Source organism: Schistocerca serialis, chromosome 1 (genome assembly GCF_023864345.2).
Source record: "Schistocerca serialis cubense isolate TAMUIC-IGC-003099 chromosome 1, iqSchSeri2.2, whole genome shotgun sequence".
In the NCBI taxonomy this organism is placed as follows: domain Eukaryota; kingdom Metazoa; phylum Arthropoda; class Insecta; order Orthoptera; family Acrididae; genus Schistocerca; species Schistocerca serialis.
In genome coordinates this window covers 568,727,761-568,755,368 of record NC_064638.1, presented here as the reverse complement: position 1 = coordinate 568,755,368, position 27,608 = coordinate 568,727,761, and the positions used below count along the sequence as shown (strand labels likewise).

General features: G+C 42.8%; 1 protein-coding gene across 1 annotated transcript in view; it reads right to left on the bottom strand.

Moving 5' to 3' along the window:
- Positions 1-27,608, bottom strand: part of LOC126416272 (peroxidase-like) — a 181,307-nt gene that overhangs the window by 32,611 nt on the left and 121,088 nt on the right. Inside the window, exon 8 of the mRNA XM_050083951.1 lies at positions 20,585-20,732. Within this exon, the coding sequence (XP_049939908.1) occupies positions 20,585-20,732 (148 nt within the window). The remainder of the gene's footprint in view (positions 1-20,584; positions 20,733-27,608) is intronic.

The following is a 27,608-nucleotide window of genomic DNA, read 5'->3' as shown; positions in this document are numbered from 1 at the left end:
AGTGTTGGAAAAGGTGACCTGTTGTATCATATCCAGTGCCCTTAACCTGTGACTTCGGACACTCGCACGAATTGTTTGCAGACGATGTCTGTAACTCAGTGCCGCCATGCGTCGAACGTCTGTAGTGAAGATAATTCCTAGGCATTTCATCTTGTTAATCGGCTGTAATGGTGCTACACTTCCTGGCGGGAGTCCTCTCCCGATGTTCATCGCTCCCGTCTTTGCCATGTGCAGGCGACTTCCCGTAGCCATATAATACAAATTAATCCAATGCAAGGCCACTCTTGCCTCGTCGCCTGACCGTGCTAAAAACACTAGGTCATCCGCGTATGTTCTGCATATAAACTTGTTGTGTATTATGGTCATTCCTTGGAGTCGATTCCGGAGCCCGCAGAGCAGCGGCTCGACAGCGATGGCATATAATATCGTTGCAGCGGGCACCCTTGTCTGACCGATCGTGAGATGGTGATGGGCCCCACCAAGCGTCCATTGATGAGCACTTTGGATGTGGCGCCGTGGAGTAGTCTCATGACGACGGTGACAAAACTTTCCGGAAACTTCATTTGCGTCATCACGTCCGTGAGATAAGCATGGCTCAGCCTGTCAAATGCGCGATCGAAGTCTATCGATACCAATTCTCCCCGGAGACGACATGTTGCTGCCAGTGCGATAACATCGCGGTAGTCGCTGAGTGCCGTTTGTATATTGCTATCTCCTCCTAGCTGGCTTTGGTCGAGTGATATAACTTGGCGTATTACGCGTTTAAAGCGTGCTGCGAGTATCCTGGTGTAGATCTTGTAGTCGCAATTAAGAAGGGTCAGTGGCCGGTAGGCCTGTATCCCTGTGCCGCCGGATGGTTTGTGGATGGGGATGATCATTCCTTCCACGAAGGCGGGTGGAAGAGGCACGTTCGGAGACATCAGTTCGCACAGTACATGGCAGTCCATCGTGGAGTCATGCGATCTTTAAATGTACGATAAAACTCCAACGGAAACCCGTCGGGCCCCGGCGATTTGTGCGACGCTCCCTTATTAATCGCTTCCATTACGTTGTCAACTGTGACTTCACCTGTTAACTCCAGGTTGGCCGTCTCGTCGAGACACGCGGAGATCGTTCGTCGGACATCATGAAAGGCTGCCTGATCGTGTTCCGCTTCGTCATAGAGATGACCGTAGTGTTCCACAAAAGCGTTGGCAATGTCTTTTTGCGTTGTCATACGGCGACCATCTGGCAGTACGACCGTCTGTATTAAGGTTCTGCGGCTACATTGTTTTTCTCTGATAATGTGATACATCGACGGTGATTCTCCACGGACTCGTTCAAGGGCCCTTGCACGGATTGCGACACCCTCCAGACGGCGGCGCGTTATGGAAATTATTTGGGCCTGTGCTCGTTTTATACCGGCACGACGCTCCTGTGAAGGTGCTTGTACAGAAAGTTCGCGGAGTATCGTGAAATAAAATTCCGTTGTGTGTCGCTCCACATCATCTGCTCTCTTCCGTATGCAATTAACGCTCGGCGCAATGCAGGCTTAACGCATTCCAGCCACCACTGCAATGTCGTCGGATATGTCGGGATGCGTCGTTCACACACGTGCCAAGTGTCTTCGATTAAGCGTCTGCACTCAGGTTCCCTGAGGTGTGCTGTATTCAGTTTCCAAACACTGCGACTCCTCCACACTTGTTGACGACTCAGGGAGACCGTGCATATATATGCTATGTGATCTGAAAAGGCGACAGGCCACAATTCCGCATCGAGGATCGCAGGTTCGAGACGACGTGTTACGTAAATGCGATCGAGACGACTTGCAGAGTGACTCGTGACGTAGGTGTATCCACGTCTGTCGCCATGTATCGTCTCCCATGTATCAATGAGATTCATGTCCTGTATGAGTTGCCGCAGCTCCGGGCATGAAGTGTAACGTGGGTGGTGATCTCTCTGTGCGACCACGCAGTTGAAGTCGCCTCCAAATAAGACACGTTCATACCGACCTAAGAATAGTATTACAATCTCCTCTGCGTAAAATCGGGATCGATCGCGCCGTCTGTCGGACCCCGACGGTGCGTAAATGTTAACGACCCGTACTCCTAGCACTGTGAGCGCCAGTCCTCGCGCTGACGGCAGGTACACCACGTCCTCGGCTACTATGCCACTACGTAGAAGTATCGCTGTTCCGCTTCCGCCGTCGGTAGTAGGTGTAATGTATCGTACTCATATAGGTCGGGGAAGCTCTCAACACATACTTCCTGCAGAAGAACGATGTCGAAGTCCGACGCATGCAACGTAATAATTGCAATTTGACAGGCGTTCTGATCGTATTAATATTAATAAAGGCTGTTCGAATTACCTGTTCCTCAGTGCGTAAAGCACACATGAACGCTTATGTTAATTTGTGTGCCGCTGCTCGGCGACATGCTGTCTGTGCGGCAGTCTGCATCTTCTGCGTGGTTAACATCCGGTGGACGCAGCACTCGCCATTGCGGGTGCGTCGTCGGTCTGTGGGTCAGTATCGGATTCGTCGGCCCAGTTCTTGTACTGGAGGTCCAGCTCCCGCCGTGTTTCTCCGGCATGGCTGACCGATGGCGGTGGCGTTGCTCCGGTGGGTGGAGGGACTCCTTCCGTCGGCTTTCCGTCCGGTGTGTCTGTATTCAACCCCTGTCTAGCATGATTCGCGTCGTACTGCTGTGTGGGAGGTAGAACCTCTCGTTGCACATCCGGATGCACTGTATCGGCGTCACACCCAAGTCCGTCTGACGTGGACTGCAGTAAGCAGGTATCCGACGGCGCTAGTCGTCGTTTCTTGTGGCGCTTCGGCGATCGTTGTTTGCGCGTGTACGCCTCCGTATCCGAGTGCGGAAGTGACTCCCGGTGCTCAGGGACGAAAGCAGCTGTCGGCACAACCGCAGGATCAATTTCCGTACCTCCTACCGATCCTTTCCGTCCAGTTAAGGTCGTCATCGTCTCCGGAGCGGTAGAAGTGTGCGTCGTTTCGTCACTGGAGGCGGTCTCTGCTGCAGTCGGTTGCCGTAAACTGTCAGGATTCTGTAGCTGGTCATTCTTCGGGATGGGATCTATTCGAAATGCGTCCACATACGTTAGTGTCAGCGGCGTCAACGTGGACTGAGGCAAGGGTTCGCCGGTTGGAACTTGCACTATCCTCCGCTGCATACATTCGGAACGGACGTGGCCCTCTTTCTCGCAGCCTGAGCATGTTTTGGGTTGTCCATCGTAGATGACTATAGCTCTACATCCGCCGATGAACAAGTAAGAGGGTACATGTTGTGTCAGTTCTATTCTGATTTGACGCACCCCATTGAGAACGGGGTAAGTCGTGAAGTTGGACCATTTTCCCTCAACGTGGCTAAGCACTCTTCCATATGGGCGTAAGGCGTCAATGACCAAGTCAGAAGGAACCTCGAAGGGAAGTTCGAAAATACGTATGTCTCGTAAGCCCAGTCCTGCGTGATCAATAGTTACTTCTCCAACATGTCCATCAGAGTGACGAAATTTGAGTCCATGTTTAGTATCTCGGATGATTCTGTCACATACTGCATCGTTAATCAGCTTGACGTAAAGGACACTGCTCACTATGGAGAGGTGTATTCCGACAAGTTCGTTGTAGTCAAGTTTAACTTCGTCTCGTAGGAACATTTCGATTTCGTAGGCTTTCGGTCTCGCATATTCATTCGAAAAACTGATCTTGAGAGTCGACTTTCGGTATGCATGTGCCATTCTATATCGAGTCGTCTAAACGCGCGAGTACGCCGAAGAGGTAAACAACTGCGCGAGCGCGAACGTCTCCAGCAGGGACGTAAACAGATGCCCGTGCCGTAGCACCGCCGAAGGCAGACTGTGACCCACTAAACAAAAATATATGAAACAGTGCTCCAATACTTCGTCGAACTTACATAAAAAATGTTTCTGTTATTCATAAAAAACTTTCACATTATCACTAATAACAGGAAACTCTTTCCTTTGATCATGATGAAGAACGTTCTACTGAATACAAAATAAAAATAGTGATATATAGGGTATAATAATAATGGCGTGCAACGAGGGCCTCCCGTCGGGTAGACCGCTCGTCTGGTGCAAGTCTTTCGATTCGACGCCACTTCGGCGACTTGCGCGTCGATGGGGATGAAATGATGATGATGATTAGGACAACACAACACCCAGTCCCTGAGCGGAGAAAATCTCCGACCCAGGCGGGAATCGAACCCGTGCCCTTAGGATTGACTGTCTGACGCGCTGACCACTCAGCTACCGCGGGGCGGACATACATAGGGTGATTCACGAAGATATTAAGATATTTCAGTATGCTACTCTACAAGTAAAACTAAAGAAAAAAGTCCATATAAACATAGGTCTGCAAATGTTTGGTTGCGGAGTTACGGCTAATAAAAGATTTTGCTTGAAATTTAGCAACTTCGCTAATATGAAGCCATCGCAAAACTGTACGAGGTTAAAGTAAAGCACGATATCCATTTATTTTGTTGTTATTGGTCTGGTGAATCTAATGCAATAGTTTTCCAGAAGCAAAGATTATTGTACAAGCAAATTTAATTACTTTCCATTAAGAATGTAAAAACGTTTATGTCATTGTCGGCAACCGATAGTGAGTTGTTTTAGTCGGTTCCTAACCTTGAAACGTGTTAGTTTTCCGGTTTAACATGAATTCACGTGTGCTATGCTATTAATAAAAGCAGATTATCTGACACTTTCATACAATTTCAGTTCACGTAATTACTATCATATTTCCAAAATTAAATTCTCTACAACTTCTTTTGAAAACTTTGCGCAATTGTCTGGAATCTAAAAAAGAAATTGGGCGAAGTAGTTAATAAATTAAAAATTTTACGACATTACGTCTTTGCTTCTCTGGATGTTCTGGAAAACTATTGCAGATACACGTCTGGGACATGTTCTATTAGATTCACCAGATCAATAACAACAAAATTAATGAAATCGTGCTTTACTTTAAGTTTTGCGATGCCTTTATTTTAGCGAAGTTGCTAAATGTCAAGCAAAATCCTTTATTAGCCGTAACTCGGTAACCAAACATTTGCAGACCTATGTTTATATGAACTCTTTTCTTTCCTTTTACTTGTAGAATAACATATTGAAATATTTGCGAATCTTCGTGAATATATATCGTTGCTGTGTAGGGAAGCAGCCTACTCACGCTGTAGTAAATTCACATCAGTTTCCATTGTGTGCCAGCCAGTCTGCTGTAACTAGCTCTGACGTCATAAATGTTGCGCAATACCTTAAAAATCAAGCAAATGAACTAAAACTTTTCTAGCATGTCAGGAATAATACTAAATTAATGTGTGTTAAATATCAGTTCGATAACTTCAGCCAATTTCGAAATTTGGACGTTTTTCTAAAAAAATCATTGGCGCAACAGAAAAGAGCTAGAGACTTCAAAAGTTATATTTAGATTCATCTTTTATAATGATTTAATAAAAACAGTACTTTGGATTTCACAAATTAAGATTTTAGTGGAAATTCATGATTTTGTGGTTTTCGTCTCAAAACTGAAGGAAGCAAGATAGATTAAGTAGGCTAGTAAATAAGGCTAGGATGTTTAGATTTAAATAGGTTGGAGGTCCGCTATGACTATGAAGATGTGAAAAGTTTCTTTTGAATACCTAATAAATTATAGCGATAGCGGATCTCAAAAGGGCCATTTCAGAGCTCATCTACTGCGTGCAGTGTAATTAAATTAATTCTCTCGCCCAAAATATTTAACTTAGCCACGTCAAAATTTTATTATCAATACTTACCTGCGTGCTGAATGCACGTTCAAATTAAGAGCTTCTTCGGCCATCAGCAAAAGAAGCTATAAATTATTATGTAACTTGAAGTGGTGCGTTACTAGCCCAGCGGCTAGTCGGGAGAGCCGAAAAGATCAGGCGTTCCCTTAGCCGTCCGCACCGCGGCTTTATATATAAGAACGCTGCGCGAGGAAGCAAGGCCCCAGTTCTCTCCAGACGCTGAATGACACGCCATCTGTGTCGGGAGCCGCGTCGCATCAGTGTCACTGCTACAAACAGCCTCGGGTGCCGTATTAAGTTACTAGAGATACGCGGAATCATGAAAACATTTCAAGTGAAGTGTTAATTGTGGGATGATTTTCATTATCTAGCTTCAGTTTGCGTATTGTCGTATTTTCACGTGCCGTCGTGGGACAGACATTCTACCAAATATTTAGCGTGGCGTTTGATGAAGTATTTTCATCAAATTATGGCGAGCATTCTTTTTTTTTTTTTACATTTAATTCGGACATTTATAGTTGCATCAGCGCATTAGACTCTGAACTGCTCTGTTAGTTAGGTTGTAGGGATACTTGGGTTTTGTTATCAGTGAATTTCAGAATATACTCAACTATTTTGGAAAACCGTTTTTGATTAGAAATCCCGGACAATCTCCTAATTCCTCAGAGCTATAAGCTGCAGCTATAATAACATTCTCAGATAAAGTGGGCACTAGGATCTCTAATTACTGGTTCCATGTTTTATTAAATCACTTTCTGGGTGCCAAAAAAGTAAATAAAGAGCCAGTGTTGAGAACGGCGAAAGACAGCATTAACAACATTCTAAAAGCCAGAAACTGATTCAACATGCAAGCATTTATACAGCAATGCAATTTAATTGTTTTTACAAACTTAACCGCCGCCCCACATATGGTGCATCGGCCGGGAAATCAACTAAGTGAAAATGATTTTTAACTATTCGGATTCGCGAGTGAAATGCGACACGCAACTGAGTATAGAACAGTGAATGTGTTACGTGTGCATGTGGACGACGCAATTGGATTAACAACGCATCTGGATTGACGGAGCTGGCACTGAGTCTAGCGGTGCTGCCGGCATCGCGAGAAGCCAGTCTCGCCGCACCGCAGTCGTCCGCTGGAGCAGCCGGCGCAGAGCCTGCAATTGCGGGCCACGCAAACACACAACAGCCGTCCGAGAGCCGTCTGCAGTTCAACGTGCCACGTCGCATCAGGAATCCTGGTACGCCGCGCCGGCAACGCCATACGTCGTGCAGAAGGAACTAAGTTGAGTGAAAAGCTGTTAAAAATTTTACTAACCTGCACTAAAAGACTGTTGGCGATGGAACCGCCAAAAGAAACTGAGTTTAAACTTAAATTAGAACCTATGTCTGTTGAGGGAACTGTAAATTCAGACAACGTTTCAAGTATAAACATGCATGAAAGTAGTAATGTTAAAGTGAAAAATGAAGTATTGTCTCCTGACAATAGTGTGCGAAGGGGCAATGATTCAATAATAGAGACCCCTGTAGTAAAGCAGAAAGTAGAAATTGTAAATTTATTGGATGATAGTTTCTCTGATGAATTAAAAATGAAACAGTCATCAGAGATGGTAGAGTTTAAGAAGGAGCAGTTAGATATGACTAATCAATCAGAAGTTTCATTTAGTTTTGATGATTCTGGCATTGGAGCTAGTTTTTCGTCACCTGAGTGTGATAAAAAGCCAGCTAGTGAGCAAACCAAAGATGCTGGGGCTGTTGATCTAAATGTTATATTACAAGTAATAGCTGCCAGTAATGCAAAAATAGCCGCCAGTAATGCTAGAATGACAGCTGAATTAAAGTCTGAAATAACTGAGGTCAATAGCAGTAATGCTGAATTAAAATCTGATATAATTGAGGTAAATAATAGGATTACGGCCAGTCAAACTAATTTTAATAAACGATTGGAGGTAATGGACGATACCTTCAAGGCTGGTTGCAATAAGTTGAAAGAGGATCTAGACAGTTTGAATTGTAAAATTGATTACAATCATGAGGATATTAAGAAAAAGGTTGCTCAACAGTTTTCTGAAATGTATAAAACAGTTAAATCTGAAGTTGCTGAGGTTCGCAAAGACTTCCAAATGGAAGATGCGAAGCTGGAGCACAAGTTAACAGAAAAGATCGAGGCGGAATCTGAACTGTGCTTAGATAGATTTAAGGATGTTAATATTAAAGTAAACATATGTCAAGCAGAAGTAGAAGCAATCAAAACTGACACTACTCATATTGTACAAAGAGTAGATAATGTTGAAATGAAAGTAGAAAATATCAGTACTAACATTGCTAACATTGAGAGTAAAGTAGCTTCAGTAACTTCTGGTAATGGTAATGTACAACAAGTTGTAGCTGCAAACGCCGCTTTTATCGGGTGTCGGCAGTTCTTGCGGTTCGATCCAGATAAAAATATCCATCCGCTAGATTTCTGGAACGATTTTGAAGATGTGATTCCACCAACTTGGTCTGAACGAGAGAAAATCTCGTTTGTTAGAAGCCATTTAGCAGGTGACGCCATGCGTTGGTCAGCTGATGTTATGTTGAAATGTAAAACATTAGCGGAATTTAAAACAGCTTTTATTAATGAGTATTGGTCTACCAATAAGCAAAATGAAGTGTTGAGAGAATTTTGGAGTTGGAAACGCTTCAATGCAGGCAAGGAATCAATTAAAGAGTTTCCTAGGTCATGGATTTCACGTTTATCACATTTGGACGAAAAGCTAAAACCTGAAATGATAATACTGGGTCTTGAAGCCAAACTGCCATGGTACTGGCAAACTAGAATTATATCAGCCCCTAGAGACAATCTTGATCGTTTCATTGAATATTTGGAACGTGTAGAACGTGTTGCTGCCAATGAGGAGCAAGCACGTAATAACAGAAATGCCAATAACAATAATAGTAATTTTAGGAACGAGCAAAATGGCAATGTAAATATCAGAACAGTAGGTATTCGTAATCCTAAGAGAGGTAGGAATTGGGGAAATAATTATCAGAACCAACAATGGCGTCCTAGGGTTAATAATTTTGTTCCAAACAGAAATATGCATGTAAACAACAGTACGGAAAGTAAGGCTATGCCAGCTAACTATAATGAAACTAAAGGAAACAGTAGTATGCCGAGGCAGGAAAACTAGTTCCCGTCTATGAGGACACTGGCGCTCACCAGGCGGTTACTTTTCCTATGCCAGTAGTTAAGGGAATTGGTAAGACAGATCAGAATACTCAAACTGAACATTTGGATGAAGAGTCGGTAGCACCTAAGGATACAACAGAAATATTAGATCACTCCCAGTATTTGATAGATACCGTGTTAGAGACGCTTTCTAAGTGGGAAGAGAAAGAGAAGGCGCAGCAGTGTAACGATAGGGACGAGCTACAAAATACTGAATTGACAGGTGAAGAAGCAGAAGAAATTCATGCTTATATTTACGATGAGAATGATGTGCTCTTATCTAAAGTGCCTGTGCAGGATGTTGATAATGTACTAATAGATTTAGGACAGGAGATAAGTGGGGATGTAGAGGATAGGCTGTTTGGGGTCAATGAACCCAGTAGCTGTGACCAGTTGTCACTTGAGAAGGAAACCGACGATAATGGTGAAAGTGGTTTAGCTGTAACTAATGTTATGCCCGGTCTGGAGGCGCAGAACCGCTCAGACTGCAGTAATTTGGGTTATGTTCAGCAAACTAAATGTAATGAAGTCGTGCGGTGTTTCGATTTAAAATTAATAGACCGACTGGAAAAGGCAGCTGAAAATGTAATTCAGGAAACCCCTACACACTGTGACCTAAATGTAATGAAAACAGATGTCGACCACTTTAGTTGGAGACAAATCCAAAAGGAACTACTAGATGAATTAGAGGAACCACCTGTACAACCTAGAATAAGCCACCCTATAATAATAGTGAATATGTTGGGTATCAATGTACGTTGTCTCTTAGACAGTGGAAGTGAGGTGAGTGCAATATCTCAGTCCTTCTTTGATGCATTACCTGGTAAAGACAAGCTTACAGTAATGAGGGTATCAGGACTAAGAATAATTGGTGCTACTGGCAAGGTGTCAAAAACGGTAAAGCAAGAAGCTTTGCTGCCCTTTAACATTAATGGTAATTTAATTGATCATCCATGTTTAATTGTAAACAATCTCAGTATTGAGGTTTTAATTGGCATAGATTTCTTGTCAAAATATCAGAGTGTTGTTGACTTTGAAAGAAGCCAGTTAAAAATGGTCTTGCCAATAACCGGAGTAATTATAGTACCTTTTAGTGATAAACATGTAGTAACTGATCATGAAACTTGGGAGCTGCCTATACGAGTTCTGAAAACTAGGAGGTATTGGGACGAGGATGTTGATCTTAGTACAAGTAAGCTGAACACAGAAGAAGAAGAAGAAGAAGCAATTATTTTGGACAAAATAGAAGCTAAATTGCAGGAAATCGATAAGATTTCAGCCAATCAGAAGGAAGAACTGAGACAGGTTCTAAAAAGGCATCATAAGGTATTTTCAGATCGACCTGGCATAGTCAAAGGTTATGAATGTCAATTAAAGGTGAAACCTGGCCAAGTGTTTTTCAGGAAGCCATACCAAATACATGTAGCTAGGAAGAAGGCAGTTCGAAAGGAAATACAGAGAATGCTAGAATGGGGTGTGATTGAAAAAGCGGTCAGTGAGTACAATAATCCTCTTGTTGCTGTACCAAAAAGAGACGGGAGTGTCAGATTGGTCTTGGACGCTCGTTGGTTGAATGAAATAGTGGTTAGGGAAAGTGATAGACCACAGAACATGGACGAGTTATTGCAAAAGTTCCGGGGAGTAAAATTCTTAACTTCTATGGACATCACGTGTGGATATTGGAATTTGCCACTGGCAGAAAGTTCAAGGAAGTACACAGCTTTCTTGTACGAAGGAGTTTGTTACCAATACCGTGTGGTACCTTTCGGACTTAATATCTCTGTTTGTGCCTTCGTACGTGTGATGTGCCATGTTTTAGGACCAGCTTTAAGTAATAAAATAACAGTTTACGTAGATGATCTGTTAATAGCAACTCCTACCTGGGAAGAACACATAGCTTTATTAGAGGAAGTGTTAGAGGCTATTCAGAGAGGTGGCATGAAGCTAAAGATCGAAAAGACAGAGTGTGTTAAAGAGGAAATAGGTTTCTTGGGATATAGGATAAGTGGAAAAGGTATTCTGCCTGACCCAGGCAAGCTAGCAGTCATTGAAAAATTTGAGGCTCCCAGAAACAAGAAGCAGTTGAGATCAATGTTCGGTCTTTTCGGCTTCTATAGGCGTTTTGTTAGTGATCAGGCTTTTAATGCTCCCTGTCTTCACCTCCTGCTGAAAAAGAATACCCCTTGGGTTTGGACAGCTGAATGTCATCAGGCGTTTGAGGTGCTTAAACAATCTTTAATTAATAGTCCCATTTTACATCATCCTGATTTTGAAAAACCATTCTGTATGTCTGTTGATGCTAGTGGCTATGGTATAGCTGTGGAGATATTCCAAGTAGAAATAGAGAACGAACAAGAAGTGCACAAGACTATAGCTTTCGCAAGTCGATCTTTACAGGCAGCTGAGAGAAATTATGGCATCTCAGAACTGGAAGCATTAGCAATTGTATTTGGGGTACAGAAGTTTGAGCAGTATTTATTAGGTCACAAGATAATTGTTTACAGTGACCATAAGGCGTTGACCTTTTTAAAGACCTGTAAGTTGAGGAATTCTCGTTTGGTAAGATGGTCATTGTATCTCCAGCAGTTTGACCTTGAGGTTAGATATATTCAAGGGAAAGACAATCTGGTAGCTGATGGGTTATCTAGAAGTGCGGAGCTCTGTGATGACGCGGGAATAACAGCAACAGACCTAAATGAAGTTCGAATGTTTGCATTGCACGAAGTAAAGGAAGAAAGTGCGTTAAAGAGAGTGATTAAGAACTTGAGACGTGAGCAGAATGCAGATGACCAACTGAAATTAGTGAAGAGCTATTTAGGAAATGCGAACTATCCTAAGGTTTCGCAATACTATGGTTTGCATAAAGGTATTCTGTTTAGGAGGAAAAAGATAGGTGTTTCTGAGTGGCAGCTGTGCAGTCCCAGCTGTGTGAGATCTTCTTTCCCTTTCAGGTCTCACTCATTCTTCCTCTTTCCTATCCACCTAAAATTTGTAACTCTTCTTTACAGCATTAAACCAATGAATGCTGTAGGGAGGAGGTTGTTCTGTAACCTCTACACAGTGTGGCAGCTGTGCAGTCCCAGCTGTGTGAGATCTTCTTTCCTTTTCAGGTCTCACTCACTCTTCATCTTTCCTATCCACCAAAAATTTTCTAACTCTTCTTTACAGCATTAAGCTAATGAATGCTGTAGGGAGGAGGTTGTTCTGTAACCTCTACACAGTGTGGCAGCTGTGCAGTCCCAGCTGTGTGAGATCTTCTTTCCTTTTCAGGTCTCACTCACTCTTCATCTTTCCTATCCACCTAAAATTTTCTAACTCTTCTTTACAGCATTAAGCTAATGAATGCTGTAGGGAGGAGGTTGTTCTGTAACCTCTACACAGTGTGGCAGCTGTGCAGTCCCAGCTGTGTGAGATCTTCTTTCCATTTCAGGTCTCACTCACTCTTCATCTTTCATGTCCTCAAAAATTTCGACCTTTTCTTTCCAAACATGAAAATTTTCTGTCATGGCTATCAAGCCATGAGTTATGTAACCATTCTATCTACCGATTAGTGAAGAAAAATACCTAATGTGACAAACCTAATAGTGACAAACAATAGAGAAGTATGACGTAATTAAGATACAAATGTATTTGAGTAACAATTATGTATAGTACCCTGGTAATATAGTAAGTACAAAGTGTTGTTTTATTGGAAATGGTCCACCAACAGTAATTTAAAAAGATATATGAATTCATGTACAAGCAGGATCTGAAGTGGTAGTGAAACCTAGTGTATGCATTAGAGCTAACTAATTAATAGTAAAAGAGAGTGCTTAGTGTTATGAAAAATATGCAGACAAGTTGTAAGAATAAACTCACCTTGTGTAGCAAGGAAGGGCAGTGTAATAGAATTGAACAGTGTTTGTGGTTGAGACGTGAAGGACACGTCCCTGAAGTATTTATAAGGTTGGAGCTGGCCGTTATTTGGTGTAGTGTGTGACAGGACACACCTACGCATTTTGAGGTTATGAGTTGGAGGTGTGAATGCGACCATAGGTACCCTTATGTTATATGAGACAGAGCAGCTCATGGTGTCCTATAGGTTTAAGGAATTAGCATTACGCTCGTCCATTATTACTTGATGCACCTTAGTGGTAGGTCTGAGAGAGACTACCTGTGGTTTCAGCATCCGATCGAGTGGAAATGGATTGCCACGTGAGCAAACTAATCAGCTGCAGTACACTATGAATATGAAATGAATGTGCTATCCTATGCTTTAAATATTAATTGAGTGAGTATTACTTAAATTCATACACTAGCAAAGTAAGTAAGTACATAATATCAGATGTGAAACATTATTTTAGCTCCGCATAAATACACTTCAAAGTAAGTAAGTACCTAATTGCAGATGTGGAACTGACAACAGCAGAGGACCAATTAGTGGATTTAGTAGTCAACTAAACGTAGTGTGTTTTGAACACTCACAACTGTACTATTACCAAAAGTTACTCACATGTACAAAGAAGCTGAGAAAACAACCACTAATCATACTCATACTATCTCTAAGAATAAGGTAATCAAAGATGAGTCAGTAAGTGCTTAAAATATAAATGTATCAGGAATGTACCGAGCATTGGTTCAGTGTTCCAGCCCAGAAATAATAAATTCAGATTAAATATTGTTTAAAAGGCAGTGAACATGCCCACAATTTAAATAATTAATGTAGGTAATCAGTTTTCTTTAATGTTTCTACAGGTTTATATTTCAATTTTGATTTTTTTTATAGGGAGTTAGACTGTACTCTTGCTTCCCTTTTTGTAATTAAATTTTTTTTCATTCATTAACATTCATAAACAAAAAATTTAAGTAGAGGGTGATGTAGGGAAGCAGCCTACTCACGCTGTAGTAAATTCACATCAGTTTCCATTGTGTGCCAGCCAGTCTGCTGTAACTAGCTCTGACGTCATAAATGTTGCGCAATACCTTAAAAATCAAGCAAATGAACTAAAACTTTTCTAGCATGTCAGGAATAATACTAAATTAATGTGTGTTAAATATCAGTTCGATAACTTCAGCCAATTTCGAAATTTGGACGTTTTTCTAAAAAAATCATTGGCGCAACAGAAAAGAGCTAGAGACTTCAAAAGTTATATTTAGATTCATCTTTTATAATGATTTAATAAAAACAGTACTTTGGATTTCACAAATTAAGATTTTAGTGGAAATTCATGATTTTGTGGTTTTCGTCTCAAAACTGAAGGAAGCAAGATAGATTAAGTAGGCTAGTAAATAAGGCTAGGATGTTTAGATTTAAATAGGTTGGAGGTCCGCTATGACTATGAAGATGTGAAAAGTTTCTTTTGAATACCTAATAAATTATAGCGATAGCGGATCTCAAAAGGGCCATTTCAGAGCTCATCTACTGCGTGCAGTGTAATTAAATTAATTCTCTCGCCCAAAATATTTAACTTAGCCACGTCAAAATTTTATTATCAATACTTACCTGCGTGCTGAATGCACGTTCAAATTAAGAGCTTCTTCGGCCATCAGCAAAAGAAGCTATAAATTATTATGTAACTTGAAGTGGTGCGTTACTAGCCCAGCGGCTAGTCGGGAGAGCCGAAAAGATCAGGCGTTCCCTTAGCCGTCCGCACCGCGGCTTTATATATAAGAACGCTGCGCGAGGAAGCAAGGCCCCAGTTCTCTCCAGACGCTGAATGACACGCCATCTGTGTCGGGAGCCGCGTCGCATCAGTGTCACTGCTACAAACAGCCTCGGGTGCCGTATTAAGTTACTAGAGATACGCGGAACCATGAAAACATTTCAAGTGAAGTGTTAATTGTGGGATGATTTTCATTATCTAGCTTCAGTTTGCGTATTGTCGTATTTTCACGTGCCGTCGCGGGACAGACATTCTACCAAATATTTAGCGTGGCGTTTGATGAAGTATTTTCATCAAATTATGGCGAGCATTCTTTTTTTTTTACATTTAATTCGGACATTTATAGTTGCATCAGTGCATTAGACTCTGAACTGCTCTGTTAGTTAGGTTGTAGGGATACTTGGGTTTTATTATCAGTGAATTTCAGAATATACTCAACTATTTTGGAAAACCGTTTTTGATTAGAAATCCCGGACAATCTCCTAATTCCTCAGAGCTATAAGCTGCAGCTATAATAACATTCTCAGATAAAGTGGGCACTAGGATCTCTAATTACTGGTTCCATGTTTTATTAAATCACTTTCTGGGTGCCAAAAAAGTAAATAAAGAGCCAGTGTTGAGAACGGCGAAAGACAGCATTAACAACATTCTAAAAGCCAGAAACTGATTCAACATGCAAGCATTTATACAGCAATGCAATTTAATTGTTTTTACAAACTTAACCGCCGCCCCACAGCTGGGTGCATCCGAAAACCAAACTGCTGCTGCTGCTGTTGCTCATGCGTACGCTGTACGGCATCTTAAAGGCGACATACCGATAAGAATGTTTTTCGTCGCCTGGAGCAACGCCTTCTACAAAACGGTAATCTTTGTCCATAAGTAGTGTACAGAGGTCGTCCAAGAACTTGACGTATTTCACAAACAGAGGACGCGTTTCTTGAAATCATTCACATCGGCGACGTATCCACGATATTGCAAGGCAGTTTCAAATATCTCAAAGATTAGTTGTTGAAGCGTTGCACGATGAAGGACTGCATCTGTATCATTACACGGTAACACCAATGGCCAGAAGACCACATTCGACAAGTACAGTTTTGTGAATGGCTTTTGCACCAAGTGGAAGATAACGAACATCTTATAAATAACGTGACATGGACTGACAAACCTAGCTTCACTCATGGAGGAATTTTCAACCTCCATAACAGCCATTATTAATCAGAACACAAACCACATGTCCCCTTGAAAGTGGATTGACCGGAACATAACTCACACGTCACCCATGAACGTGGGTTTCATGCTTGCTTTGGCGTAGACCTATTGGCTGCAGTCGTAGGAGGAGTGTTTTTGGGCTCTTACCTATCGCCGGAGAAGTTGAATGCGCCCCTGTATCGTATGTTTCTTTGCAAAAATTCTTTGCCTGACGCAATAGAAAACGTTCCACGTGGTGTTCAGCGGCAGCTATGGTTTCAGCATAATGATGCACCACCACATTTTGGAACGAATGTGCACAACTATTTAAATATAGCCTTTACAGGGAAACGGATTGGTCGTGGAGTTCCAATGTTCTGGCCTCCACGTTCCCCGGACCTTAATCCTCTATATTTTTATTTGTGGGGCCATCAGTTTATAGCACTCCACCCATATATGCATAGGACCTGATAACTCGTGTGCCTGCGTAGAAGGCTCCAGCAAAGTACGATACAGCGAACGGCGAAGTGTTTGCATATGCAAGACGTCGCTTTGAATATCTTTAAACTGAATGTTGCTCGTACTTTAAGTAGCGGAAAATGTACATAATGGAATTATGAACATAATGGAATAATGCTATCTAGTGCTGTCTACCTATTGTGTTTCTTCGTACCTTATTCGATACCGACAATCTTTGTGAATCCACTATTATTTTCTGTTACCTGTATTTCTGTCTTTGACGAAACAAAGTGATCGTTTACGTCTGTAATAAGTTCGTATCATTTCCTAATGTTTAAATAAAAGTAACAGTAATAGAAAGAAATATACAAGATACGGCATTGTGGAGGTGTAAACTAGATACAGTTTGGTGCTTTGACTGAAAAGAAAAGCCGGCCGAAGTGGCCGTGCGGTTAAAGGCGCTGCAGTCTGGAACCGCAAGACCGCTACGGTCGCAGGTTCGAATCCTGCCTCGGGCATGGATGTTTGTGATGTCCTTAGGTTAGTTAGGTTTAACTAGTTCTAAGTTCTAGGGGACTAATGACCTCAGCAGTTGAGTCCCATAGTGCTCAGAGCCATTTTTTTGAAAAGAAAAAGTCTGGCGCGAGCGCGACTCGAACATCCGCGAGTCTGCTTATCCGTTTTCGACGGCGTTGCTTCGTCTCACTAATCTAATGGTACAGCTCCTGTACAGCACATAGTTCATGCTACCTCTTCTTGGCAACGCTGCACGCAGTTACAACGATGCCAGAACCTCGTTTTGTAAATTACATTTCTATTAAACCTATTGGCAGGACTAGGTTTTGATACAAACACTTTTGTCTTGAACTTGGATGAGGCATCACATGCCATCGGCCAAGTAATAATATACACAGGGTATCCCAGAAACGTTGCGACAGCCTTAGAAGGGTTGTAGAAGGTATCTTTGGACACAAATAGAGGTAGGAACTCATATCAAGAAACGTCTTCCAACGACGGCACAGAGCTTAGAAGTTACAGGCGCTGGCCTTTGTACACTGACGGGCGGAGGAAGGGACGTTTCGCAATGTTGTTTGTTATTCTGCGATCTCGACTGATTGCCACGATCACCAGTGGAGAAGATGGAGCTAGTTGCTGCGTAGACAGGCCTTATCTCCTACGAATGCGACGCTCTGTTGCCTTGGTGGATGACAGCTCCGGACACGGATTTCCGTCTGCGGTTTATTTTTCTCGTGTATACCCAGAAACAATGGAAATTTTAGAGGTTTCCGGGAGAAAAATAAACTGCGTATGGAAACCCATGTCCGAAACCAACAACCACCAAGGCAACAGAGTATCGCATTCGTAGGAGGTAAGGAGTTTCTACGCAGCAGATAGCTCCGTCTTCTCCACTGGCGACTGTAGTACTCACTCGCGATCACTGATTAACAGACAAAACTGCGAGACGTTCCGCCTCTGGTCCTTTCGCGAACAGAGACATGGTTGCTGGAGAAGGGGCTGATATTGTGATCATTGGTACTCACTTCAGTGTGTTCGTTATTTTTTCTCTGGATTTAACAGTCTTCTCATAAACGCGTCACATAATTTACTACCTGATGCTTTCACAGTGTAACTGCACCACTAAGTGGACTACGGCTGTCGGTGTAGACTGTTTTGCGGCCACGTGATCACAGTTCAACACCTGACCTGCTGCCCACGAGAAAATAAGCATTAATGGCTTGCTCTTGCCACATGTCTTTGGAAGTACAAACCAATCTAAAAACATAGTATTCCTAATAGCTATAGTTATTAGTGTAAATGAAGTAATGTTTTTCAGTACTCTGCTCTCAGTCACTAGTAAAAAATACCTGCTTTTATACCCCTAAAAACCTGCGTGGCCGGCCGCTGCGGCCGAGCAGTTCTAGGCGCTTCAGTCCGGAACCATGTCCTTAGGCTAGTTAGGTTTAAGTAGTTCTAAGTTCTAGGGCTCTGATGACATCTGATGTTAAGTCCCATAGTGCTCAGAGCCATTTGAACAAAAACCTGCGTGTATTCGAAACTCCATAATTGTCTCCTATTGCGAAGCGTAAGTTTGAAATTTAGTTCAAAGGTGCCTACAACCTTCCGCTCTGATGGTACAAAAGCATGGCGTCCTGCGACGTCACCCTTGGGCACGGTGACGCTTCAAACAACAAGATCAGAGTTCAGAAGTTTGCGTGAGCTGCCCTGACGTCACATTGGCAGTAAATTACACCACAATTCTCCCCAAAGCCACCGTGGACGTGTCACACGATGGGAAGGGCGTCACACCCGCTGTTACCCGCATGTCATCCCTTCTTTCGATGCCTTTGCAGTGTAGGTCGGAACTGCGACAACCAGCGTTGAAATCAAGCCGTTTTCTTATGGGTGGGCGAGAAAAACATTAGAGACATATCGTCACTTAGAATCGACACGAGAATGCCTCAGAGGGTGGCACAAAGGACGTCAATTGAACGACCCCTTCCCTTAGGAGTTTGATTCCCATACATTTCGCAGTCGAAAATGGCAGTTCGCAGTGCTATGAGCACCAGGACGAAATTCTTGATAACGTTCGCACTGCTGCCACCCCCTAGGTGTTTCACCGTCTAAGAACGTCGTAGGGCTGCAACCCCCTTGAATGTGATCTGACGCCTTTGGAGTGTAGTGCGACCACAGTTTTTGCTCTGGCATGCAGCATGGAACCACTAGATGGCCGTTCAGAACGATTCTACGAAATTCGAACATGATCCGAAGAAGCAAAGGGAGTACATGGTTTTACAGCTCTCCTGTTTCGAGGCCTCCTGTGCCACGACCACCTGGGGGGGGGGGGGGGAGGGGGGAGAGAGGAGGGGCGGCGCAGAATTAACACCCTCGTTAATGAGCCTGTTAAAAACATTGCTGTCAGAAATTTCGAACAAAATCAGCGTTGTGGCTGCTCTGGCGCCTGAAAGTAGGCAAACTCCACCTACAGGGTTTCGAAGGGGTTGCCTAACCCTCAAGCGCTACAGTAGAATTGGTATCGGGGTTCCTGACAAGTGCTGAACAATGCTGTGTTGGTGACATCAACAATGTTCATGAACTGAGGGCTCTTAGAGGCTCTTTGCCGTTTTATTCACGCACATGTAAATTTTGTAACACAATTTCCTCATTACGTTCTTGTTGAATTTGGGTAGTGACACACAGCTAAAGGAAAAGTTAGACGCAGTATAGAAGGAATTAATGTGTACATGAAGTGGCCTATTCATAGGTAGAGTAAGAAATGATAGGATAAAGATCAGCAGATGAGGTGGAAAGAAGAAAACAGAAATAGAAAAGGATGCGAAAACTATAGATAGTTTACATTGTGACACAGAAAGAAAATAGGTGAAATATACCAAGTGTGAAGCTAGTGATAATAGATAAAGTAGATAAAGTTTTAATATCTTCTAGGGAGCTAAGTGGTATTCAATAACAAGTAGGGTGCTGTTCAAAGGTTGAAGCAATATATTGGACGTATCCGATCTGGCATCGCAGTTATGAAATGATGATAGGTATTTGAATGGCTTGAAAGGTTTGAAATGATGCTAGTGAGGAAATCAGCTAGATTCATGGAAAAGGTAGCGATAATTCTTGGTATAATGCTCTTTCGGCCTGACACGGATACTTCTTTACTCGATGCTTTTCAGTTGGTACTATTACGCATCTCAGTAATATACACTGTAGAGCCAAAGAAACTGTTACACCTGCCTAACATCGTCTAGGGCCCCCGCGTGCACGCAGAAGTGCTGCAACACGACGTGCAGGGACTCGGCTAATGTTTGAATTAGTCCTGGAGGGAACTGACACCGTGAATCCTGCAGGGCTGTTCATAAATCCGTAAGAGACGAAGGGATGGAGATCTCTTTTGAGCAGCACGTTGCAAGGCAACCAAGATATGCTCAACTATGTTCATGTCTGTGGAGCTTGGTGGCCAGTGAAAGTGAATAAGTTCATAAGATTGTTCCTGGAACCACTCTGTAGCAATTCTGGACGTGTGGGGTGTCTCATTGTCCTGCTGGAATTGCCCAAGTCCGTCGGAATGTAAAATGGACATGAATGGATGCAGGTGATCAGACAAGATGCTTATGTACGAGTCATCGGTCAGCAGCCGCATCTAGACGTGCCAGTGGTCATATCGCTCCACTACACACGCCCCACACCATTAAAGAGCCCCCACCAGTTTGAACAGTCCCCTGCTGACATGCAGGGTTCATGGATTCATGAGGTTGCTGACTGGCTCTAGCAACTTTGATACGTGGGAAGATGTGCGTACTCACGTGAGGTTGCCCTCGATCATGCTGTGGAAGGCGCGGAAGGCGGCGGCGTTGAAGCCGTTGATGGTGGCGGGGTGCAGCGACACGTCGTAGTCGTACGTGTAGCCCTGCCGCTGAGGGCGCAGGCCCAGCTGCCGCATCGCGCGCTCTCCTGCAACACAGGGCCCTCCGTGTACAGAAGCATGAACTACAGGGTATAAACAAACATACACCGACACACTTTGACGAGTTTAGAGAATTTATTGAGGAACAAAATGATTATAGGGACGTGCGTTATCTTACCACAAGGACCTGGATATTCTTATGTAATTCGCAATGGAAAGCATTGTGGCTAGAAGCCGCTTGTGAGGAATTATATCAAAAGCCTTTTTGGAACTCTATAAATACGGAATCAATTTGAGAGCCCCTGTACTCAGTACGTCTTGCGAATAAAGTGCCAGCTGTCTCTCACAAGAGTGATGCTTTCCAAATCGATGTTGGTTTGATGTCGATAGGTAATGTATTTCGGGGTATTTCACAACGTTGAAACAAAGTATTTGTTCACATGTCCTGCTAAATGTCGCCGTCAATAAAATGAATCTGAACTCAGTGGATTACGATTGTTTCCTTTCCTATGTATTATGACACTAGGGAAGCAAGATTCCAAGTTACTTTCTCAGTGAACCTCTGGTGTGATGTGATTGATGACCTGCAACCTGGTAGTCTGTGCAACCTTCCATCCCCTTTTATCACCATAAATACGAGAAAACTCCTCACGCCATCGTAGGAAAAGTAATTAAGCCGTTGCAACATTGATGCATAAGATGCACTCCTAAATTGTCGGCCCATTCAAGAAAGACATTGCCTGTAGAAATATAATCGTCCTACTACGACTACAATAGGATGGTGATAACATAGTGGAACATGTCTGGTGACGCTGTGATAGTTTTCTTACGTCTTGGGATGATAGAGACTTAGCTCGCAAGCTTCACTTGATATATTCGTGATATACCAATCAAAGATGCTGAATGATTTCCACTCAGTTTGGTGTGTCATCGACTTATGAAATATATGTTTGTAGACAAAAGACATTACTTTCACGCAGCAACTACAACTAAACTCGTTGTCTACATTGTGAATTATCTGTATCAGCCGTCACAGGGGCAATGAGGAGGCGATGAACGCTTTCAGCTCTGAACTGGCGTGAGGGTATCATTTTACCTGCTTTGTGATAGAGCTACAAACAGCTATATCGAACTCAGAACATCTTTAGAAATTTTGACATCATACGACATCTCGCTACGTTCAGTAACCAGTAGATCTAGAGGTAAGAAACATAAAGACTACGGAATTGGTTCAAATGGCTCTGAGCACTATGGGACTTAACTTCTGAGGTCATCACTCCCCTAGAACTTAGAACTACTTAAACCTAACTAACCTAAGGACATCACACACATCCATGCCCGAGGCAGGATTCGAACCTGCTACCGTAGCAGTCGCGCGGTTCCAGACTGTAGCGCCTAGAGCCGCTCGGCCACTCCGGCCGGCACTGCGGAATTGTTACTGAAAATAAACAAATATGTTAATCAAATCGTATCACTGATTACTCTGTTAACTGCGTTTCATTCAGCAACTACTTTCACAGCCACAATGTTGCATTTACGTGGTATTCCGGTAAAGATACTTGAGTATAATAAAAGACTTCACGTGTAATTAAGACAGCGATTCGTTGTATGATATATGATGAGACACTAGACGAGACTAAAGCTCAATCGCTGAAACAAAACAAGCAAACAAACAACAGAAAACAAAACCACCTTTCTTGGTGGTTGGATAAGGGACGAGCAAGGTAAACATATGCGGGTGCCAGATCAGAAGCAGTGCAGTAGGCATGTTTCCCAGCCAAGCTCCTTGATGCTGTCTTCCAGGTCGAATTTGTTACTCAGAGACTGCAGGGCATTTCACTTGTTGGTACAACTTGTCAACTGCAAAGGACACATCCCCGTGAAGAAGTCAGTAGCAGACAACACGTCCTTTGCGCCACCAGATGTATACCAGTAACAATATATTTTGTGGACGTAAACAGGCTATCGTCTGAGATAATGTTTGTTGTGGCTTTCCCACTGTTTTCTCCTTATGAAGTTACCATACAGCACTTCAAACTGTCATCAGGCTGCTCTGATTAAGGTTAACGATGACCTTCTTAAATTTATTACGTAAATGACAGGAGTAATCCTTTGAGGGGGCACAGATGACTTCATTCCCTATCCTTCCCAGTTCGAGATTCTGCTTCACGTTCAATTTCGCTTACGACGAGACGTTGTAACGTAATCCTCCTTCCTCCCTTTTAATCTCAATATGACTACTGAAGGCAAAATAGCACAAAGGTTAATTGATCATCACACTTGCCAATTACCGGATACACTATCATTGACCATAGTAGTAAGTCGCAGAAATGGAATAAAGATTTTCTTTAAAAATAAAATAAAAACAAAAAGTTCTCCCTCTGCCGACGGTGACTGGGCGTAGCCTTCAGGCGGCCTTTGGCTATTATCTCACGGCTGGTTCCATGTTTAAAGTCCGTTATGAGACACTTACCCTGCTCCTAAAGGATCGTGGCCTCGGGCTCGTCAGTGTCGGTATGCGAACTGTGGCCTTGTATATGAGTACCATGAGAAGACAGTGGACCAGACGGGGCACACCACTAACACGCAGCTTGCTTGACGTCCTCCTGCCTGCTTCCACCTCACCACCGGTGTCTGTCGGTCACATCATGCCTCATTTGTCTCACATTTCGACCTTTTTCGTCGACTACAGTCACACTCATACCAGTCTACCGGATACGCGCCCGCCCAGGACTAAGGATTTTTACAGTATACTATTGCGCCATGTTCCTCGGAATGTGATGGAGACCAAGCATCCCTCCAACCAGTGGCCCGTAGTGTGGACTACCACCCACCAGCCCTTCCTCCCTACGGACGTCCGGGCACTGTGCTATCACATAGTCAACAGGAAGTTTGCCACGAAACAGCGGCTGCAAAACATTGGTTTGTCCAAGTCCCTTCTTTGTCTCCTTTGCCAGCAACTCGACACTGATGACTACTGTCAGACACGCGCCTCTTCGCAAAATGTCTGGCACTTCGTGCAGCAAATCATTGGTTGCTATCTCCGAGTGTCCGCCCCCGGTAGCTGAGTGGTCAGCGGGACAGAAATGTCAATATTAAGGGCCCGGGTTCGATTCCCGGCTGGGTTGGACACTTTTTCCGCTCAGGAACTAGGTTTTGTGTTGTCATAATCATCATAATTTCATCCCCACTGACGTACAAGTCGCCGAAGTGGCGTCAAATCGAACGGCGAACAGTCTACCCGACGGGAGGCCCTAGTCACAAGACATTTACATTTTTTATCTCCGAGTGCCACCAGACTCGATCGAACCGCGAATGTTTCTATTCCCGGGGACAAACATTTTCTGCCGCCAAATGTCATGCAATTACGTGGATCTTATCTCTTTCATGAGGGACCTGAATCCCACCTCGACTTCTGGAACTATTTACGAACAGCCCATGCAGCTCTCAGAAACAGGCTACGTTACCGAACATTATTTGCTAATTATCTTCGAGTGATCTTTGTTAAGCCTCCACTAAGTTGGGGGTGCCTGGAGCTGAGGGCACCTACCCCCTCCCCCCCCCCCCCCCCCTCCCTCAGGCTGTGTCGGAGTTTAAGCCACGTATGATCGATTGATCAATTCTACCTCCGACCTCTGCGGATGGGAGAGCGCGTCGTAGATTTGCACGGATTTTTTTTTTTTTTTCTTTTCTTTTTCTTGCTCAGCATTTATATTTTATTCTCTGTCACTGGTCAATATTCCACATAAATTCATAATAATAATGAATATTACAAAGACCAAATGCAAATAAATAAACAACAACAACGCCTTCCACTTCTGTTGATTCCTGTGTCTGCCACTTTTCTGTGCCCCACAGGGTCGGTGGTGATGAGGGGACACTGCAGTCAGGCCTCGGGTTTCGACCCCTGCCCACTTTGTACCCTCAGCCCCCACCGGTCCACTATCCCTTAAAAAAAAAAAAAAAGGAAGCAGGAGATCACGGATTCGAACCCCGGTCCCGTACACAATTTCACTCGTCGCCGCCGATTCCGCGTAATGTCCCAAAGCAGCTCACAACAGCGATCCCTCACCTTTCCTGTTCTTTCTTTCCCTCGCCACCTTCAATTTACTGACAATTACCCACACCCGTCAGCAGCATCACGAAATAGCCGCAAGTTGATGCTCACCCTGTCCATCAGACCATTTACACGGGGTGCAAGTGCAGATATTTTCATTTGTGGCACCTTAAGATGTTCGTACATCAGCGTGTTGGTTGTTTTTTCTTGATTTCGAACAGTCTTCCCACAAACGCTTCACAGTCTTTACGACCTGATGTTCTCTGCACAGTCGTAACTTCACCAAACTTCAACATCTGACCTGCTTCCCAGGGGAAAATAAGCAATAATGGCTTGCTCTTGTCATGTGTACTTAGAGGTACTAAAGAACCTAAAGTCATAGAGTCCTAATAACTCATTATTAGTCTGAAAATGACGTAAATGCTAATGTAATGTTGTTGAGCACACCGTCCTTAGTCACCAATAGAAGTATCTGCACTTACCCGTCACACCCCCAATGTATGGAGAATAAGACCTATCCTACCACATTACCCTGAGGCGTTCTTGATGATAGCCTTGTCTCTGGTGAACACTCACCGTCAAGCACAACATACTGGTTTCAATTACTTAAGAAGTCTTCGAGCCACTGACATATCTGGAAGCCTAATACTAATTCCCTGACCTTCGTTAACAGTTTGCAGTGGGGCACCGTATCAAGACAGTAACCCAGTAACAGTATTAATTTAATAGTTACACTAAACGTATCACATCCCTAGGAATTGTCTACGGATTTTTAGAAGTGTTCACCCTTAACTGAAACATCCTCTATTCTTCCCCACCCCTATCTCATCTGGCTAAGAAGGCTCGACGTCAGTGCAGAAAATCTGTTACTCTGGTAATGAGTTTGAAAGGCGTCTACTGGGGCACACTTGTATGTGGCACCAGAATAAGATAAGAATATTAATAAATTAAAATGAAACTAGTATACTATAAACGATGAATGCCTCTGATAGACTCGATAACGTGGATCGCTGACTGCGCGCGACTGCAAAGCCAAAGATACTGCTTTGTTGGAGTAAGAGATCGCTGGGCGCTCAGTCGTAGGTAGCTGTCTGTGATGGAAGGACGATGGAGTAGGCAGTTTTTGTGGTGTGCTGTGTGGAGCCACCAAGAGTTAGATTAATGTAGGTATGTCAATATTGTTGAACAAGGAAGCAGAAATCTTCAGGCAAATAAGGATGTTCAATAATTATTATTTCTGTTTTTTCCAGCCCGTTAGTATAAGTGATTCGGCTGATAATTTGTAATTGTTGAGTAACCCCAGAATGTACGTAAACGGTTTTGATAAAAAGTCTAGTTAGATATTTCATTTTTGTAGTGTTTTTAAGATTTGCTGACAGAGCTATGTGTAATTTGATGATTTGCATTTATGTTGGATTAATGAAGTTATATAATACTTGCTGTTTAAATTTCATTGTTTGTGAATCAGTTGTGAGTAATGTAGTTTCAATTGTCAGATTTTTTTGAAAAGCCAAACTTAACTTGCAATATAATTTTGCTAAAAAACTGAGTGTTAGTAATTCTCCATAATCAGTAATCAGTACCGCCTCCCAGTCGAGGTCATATATATTTAAAGAAGCTGAATTTTCTTTCAACCAGTAGAATTGTATGTGCATTTCAAGTATTATGGCCAGCATTGCACACTGCTGAGTCTGTAGCTAGAATTCATATTTTTTTGTGAGAGACCAGAATATGTCGCGTTCCACCGTTGCTGCTTTAGAGGTAAGACAATTTAATTTATTTGTTATATGCACAGGGACCAAACTTATTAGTTTTGAACAGGGCCTTAGGATTCACTGGTTAAGGGGCTGAAAGTATTTTGCAGTGACTTTATTTCTTTATTGGTATTGAGAGTTGCATTGCCCAACCGATTCGTGTAAAGTTTTGAAAGCAATAACATAGAGTAAGAACGCCAATTGCAGTTACATCACGTCACACGACAGTTCGAGTTTTCTATCCATTCTACATTTCAGACAACATTCAACATAACATTTAAGCCATTTATTTTTTAAAAGAACGTTACACTTGGCGACAGCTCTGCCAGTCATTCGCTTTGAGAATTCTTTCATATTATAATAGTCATATATATATTTTTATTCTGTTCCCTCAACCACTCTGTAGCAATAATAGTAGTTACATTTCTTTTTTTCGCAACGCAGATTACTAACTTGTATAAAAATTCTTCCACAGTTCATCGGCATTCTTATGCTCCGCCTTGTTTTCCATTGATCTCATAGTTCAGTGTTTTTTCTCTTTGATTTTGTACCCTGTATGTGATTTACGTTCCCGTTGCACTCTCTTAGAGGTAGGATGTAAGACTTTAAGCCAGTGGCTAGCTGTGAGAATTTAGCTGTTGGCCTATGGACGCAGCATAATACAGTTTTGTAAGGTAATGAAATTTTGTATATTTAGTTTTCAGTAAGCAGCAACGCAATGTGGCTTTTGTTAATTCTAACAGTACCGTCCCTTTAATGTAGAACCCAAGTATTTGCCATCAGATTTAATGTATAGGTTAATTAGGTATACCCGATTCGTAATACTTTGTGCGTTTTTTAACCCTGATACAGACAAGTTAAATTTTGTACTTTGTTTTGTCAAACGATGTTAGACCTTTTGTCATGTAACAATCCAAGTATTGTTAACTACGTCAGTAAGTGAGAATTGTAGAACAATTGAGAAGTTCACTGATTTTGAAGTTAACGTAAAATGTTTCATGTTAGATTTTGTGAAGAAGAAACTTTATTTTGAATACAATTTTCGAAATGAAGAATTCGGTTTTAGTGTGTGTGTGTGTGTGTGTGTGTGTGTGTGTGTGAAATCTTATGGG